Source organism: Panthera leo, chromosome D1, assembly GCF_018350215.1.
Source record: "Panthera leo isolate Ple1 chromosome D1, P.leo_Ple1_pat1.1, whole genome shotgun sequence".
In the NCBI taxonomy this organism is placed as follows: Eukaryota; Metazoa; Chordata; class Mammalia; order Carnivora; family Felidae; genus Panthera; species Panthera leo.
This window is the reverse complement of record NC_056688.1, coordinates 66,870,278-66,873,538: the sequence shown is the minus strand read 5'-3', so window position 1 is coordinate 66,873,538 and position 3,261 is coordinate 66,870,278. Positions and strand designations below refer to the sequence as shown.

Below are 3,261 nucleotides of genomic sequence, written 5' to 3'. Positions count from 1 at the left end.
CCGGCCAGCAGCTGCACGCTGCGCAGCGTGTGGGCGCTGAGTCACGGTCCCAGAACAGGGAGCCGCCGTGCAGGTCTGGGGGGGGCCGGCCCTGGTTGGCATCTGCAAACTGTTTTTTTCTTTCCTCTCTCATTAGGGCTGTGTGCTGACTCCCACGTAGGAGGACTTATTAAACCGCACGTACCGCCTGACGGCCCTCGGGTCGTACTCCGGCTGCCGGCTGGGGGCGCCACAGCCTCGCTGATGAGCCCGCCGGCTGGCTGGGGCACCAGGCCGGCAGAAGATTGGGGTTACTGGCGTGGCTGCCGGATTCCCGGAGCAGTGCGAACATTTTGCTGGAGTAGCTTCTAACTTTTACACCGCGGCAGCCCGGGACAACTCCTCACTTAGAAGACCTCGGAGACCACCCTAACTCTCCGAGGTGCGTTTTCTTTTTCGCACGGGGTTCCGCGAGAAACTCCATAAAATCTGGGACTCTGTTGCGCAACGCAGAGAGTCGAGTCTCCCCTCTGCGCTAGGGCTCATCCTACCCAACCCGGCCCGGCCGCCACGCGAGGCTGCGACTTGAGGAGCCTTCGCGAAGCCGGGACCCGCTCGCAGGACAGGCGCTCTGCGCGCAGCACAAGGAAAGCAGCGCACGGGACAGCTCCGCCCGCGCGCGGACACGGCCGGCTCGCGCTGGAGCAGCCGTGCCACCTTCCCACTCTAGGCGGCTCCCGGACGCGCCAGGACCAGGGGAAACGTCTCTCCCAAGACTCGTCAGCCGAGAATTAATCAGCATCGAGATAGTTTATTGATTTGCTATTTCGCATATCACCCATTTTATGTAATAGATATACAGAGACACGGTGCTTCCTTCTTCCACAAGAGGTAATCAGTCTTGCACGCACACGCTCTCACACATTCCACGCAGCAATGTTCCATCTCGCTCAGACATTCACGTATTAAAATAAGTGGGGAGGGGGGCAATGCAATTGCTTTAAAATGCCCTTAATACAATATATAACGTACAAAAATATCTCTATATTTGAAGTTACAAAAAAAATCTTGACAGCAACGAACTTAAATATTGATAGTTACCTCTATATATATAACACGCATTGCACTTTTCCTCGCTAGGTTTTGGAAAGTTCAAGTAATAGTGAGGCTTGCGCCCCGGTGGGGTGACAGTCCCCCGTGAGAAATCAGTTTGTGGGTAGGCACGGCAGGGACTCAGACCCCTGCCCCTGGCCTGGGTGGAGCGGGGGGGGGGGGGGGGGGGGGGGGGGGGGAGGTCTCAAGCATCTGTATCTCAATTTTTCTCCTCTCCGTAAGTCTGGCAGACACTCCCTCGCATTCTTCTGCCCCCACGGGGCACCTGGGCCCGATTGGGAGGAAGGGAACGGTGCCTCCGAGGAGAAGGGGCTCTTGCAGAGCCAGGGCTCGCCGCTGGACGGTGCCTACCGGACTCCTGGTCTCTGCAGGGCTGTCTCAGCCCGGTCTCCGTCGGCTGAGGAGCTCGGTTCTGGGAAACCCTCAGCCCCCAGGGGAAGCCAGCGGGATGCATACGCGCGCCTGTTCGCTGCTGCCACAGGCGCCTAAATCTTAAGGAGGGTGTCGAGCACCTGATGCACCCGGGAGGAGGCTGGAACCGCGCGTGCCTGTGGCTCCAGGGACAGAGTCCAGTTGGGGCCAGTCTCGGGCAGGGAGCGCCGGCGCCGGCGGCCGTAGCCCTGGGGGCTAATCTTGCTCCTGGGGGCGACGCCGTCCTTGTCCTTGTCCGTGAACTGGTAGATTTGGTGCGCCAGTTTCTGCACCGTGCACGTTCCGAAGCGGCAGCCGAAGCTCCGCAGGCCCTGGAAGTTGTTCATGCTCTGGCGGTAGCGCTTGACTCGGACGCGGGCGGCGTCCGGACTGCTGGGGAAGGGAAGGAAGGTAACATGAGACCCCCATCAAGCAGGGCTTTGGCCTCAGCCACCAGGAATCCGAGCCATTCAAGGACCAGAGGGAACGGGAAACTGCTACCGCGGTCTGAACTGCCAGACAGCCCTGAAGATCCCCAGGGCCAGGGTAGTGGAGGAGAGTTCCCCCTTGCCCACCCCGCTTCGGCGCAGGGCATAGTTACCTGGCCTGGGGGTTGTGAGTGGCGACCTTCACGTCCTGGGGCCGAATGAGAGTCTGGGTTGGCCCGGCCTTCACGTAAGTGAGCCCTGTGGGGTAGCTGCTGGACACCCGAAGTTCCCTCTTGCCACGACTTAGAGCCCACTTATTCCATCTAGAAAACACAAATAGACTCGATTCGCGTGCGTCCAGGCGAGGTCCCGGTCCAGACGGGCTCCCGTTCACTTCTAACCCCTCGGGACCGACAGCCAGTTTCCCTTGTCTCCCAGGTACAAGGACTGAGGAGGGAGCTGCTTGCGACTCACTTCTTTCGGAACTCTGACGCCACGTCGAGCCGAGCAGTGTCCGCGCCCAAGAAGGCCAGGGAGCCCAGGTACATGAGGGCGACGGGAACCAGCTTCATGCCGGCGGCGATGTGCAAACCCTGGAAGGAGAGAGGGGCCGAGCGTGAGCACTCCGCCTGTAGCACGGCCCGGGCGGGGCACGGAGGACGTGTGGGGGCCCCCCGCTCGGGCAGGCTCAGCCCGCGCTCTGCCTGGCTCAGACGCTTATCTCGCCCGGGCGCAGAGAGGCGCCAGCTGCATTTGCACCCGCCGGGCGGGTGACGGGCCCCTCAGAGGAGGCCTTTACCTAGCGCCAGGCTCCCAGAGGTTCCCTGCCCAACTTCTCGTTATTTGGCTGGCGGAGTAGAAGGGAGTGGGTCTCTGCAGTTCCAGCTGTGTGCACGGCTGGACCCAGGATATAGGACGCAACCCGCGAAGGACCTTCCAAAATGGGTTGTACCCCTCACCCAGCACTCCCAGTTTCCAGCACTCTAAAGTCCCTCCCCCCACTACCCGCCCTCCCACCCCCCCCACCCCCGCTAACCCGCCCCGCCTGTGGCGCCTACCTGCTGAGGGGGTGATCTGCCAAGGTCTGGGAGGTGAAAGTCTGAGACGTCGCTCTGGCACTGGCAAAACCCCACCGTCCAAGCCGCGGTGAGAAACCAGAGGTGGCAAGGCTCGAGCTGTTCCGGCTAGTGTCACCAAGAAACCACTGAGTGTCCGGCTCCGGTGCCTCAGCTTTATAAGAGCAGAGGGGGCGGGGCTTGGGCTGCCCTCGCGCCCTCCCATTCTTCCCTCGGGCGCGCGCGGGCCTCTGCATTCGGGCACGCGCATTGCA

At 61.7% G+C, this 3,261-nt stretch overlaps 1 protein-coding gene across 2 annotated transcripts; it reads right to left on the bottom strand.

The window, feature by feature from the left end:
- Window positions 1–1,254: 1,254 nt before the first annotated feature.
- Window positions 1,255–3,147, bottom strand: ADM (adrenomedullin). Of its 2 annotated transcripts, none has more exons than XM_042905167.1 (4): window positions 2,990–3,147; window positions 2,406–2,524; window positions 2,105–2,254; window positions 1,255–1,896 (listed from the first exon to the last, which is right to left on the bottom strand). In XM_042905167.1, the coding sequence occupies exons 2-4, from the start codon at window positions 2,501–2,503 to the stop codon at window positions 1,578–1,580; spliced, it is 567 nt and encodes a 188-aa protein (XP_042761101.1). In that variant the 5' UTR covers window positions 2,504–2,524; window positions 2,990–3,147; the 3' UTR covers window positions 1,255–1,577. The 2 variants fall into 2 exon arrangements, with proteins under 2 accessions (XP_042761101.1, XP_042761102.1); XM_042905168.1 differs by having other exon boundaries at window positions 1,255–1,893.
- Between the last annotated feature and the right edge of the window lie 114 nt (window positions 3,148–3,261).

Coding starts and splice junctions, on each gene's coding strand:
- ADM (XM_042905167.1), bottom strand. CDS start 2,503: ATGAAGCTGGTTCCCGTCGCCCTCATGTACCTGGGCTCCCTGGCCTTC. Junction 2,255..2,405: donor GCGTCAGAGTTCCGAAAGAA/GTGAGTCGCAAG, acceptor TGTGTTTTCTAG/ATGGAATAAGTGGGCTCTAA. Junction 1,897..2,104: donor ACTCACAACCCCCAGGCCAG/GTAACTATGCCC, acceptor TCCCTTCCCCAG/CAGTCCGGACGCCGCCCGCG.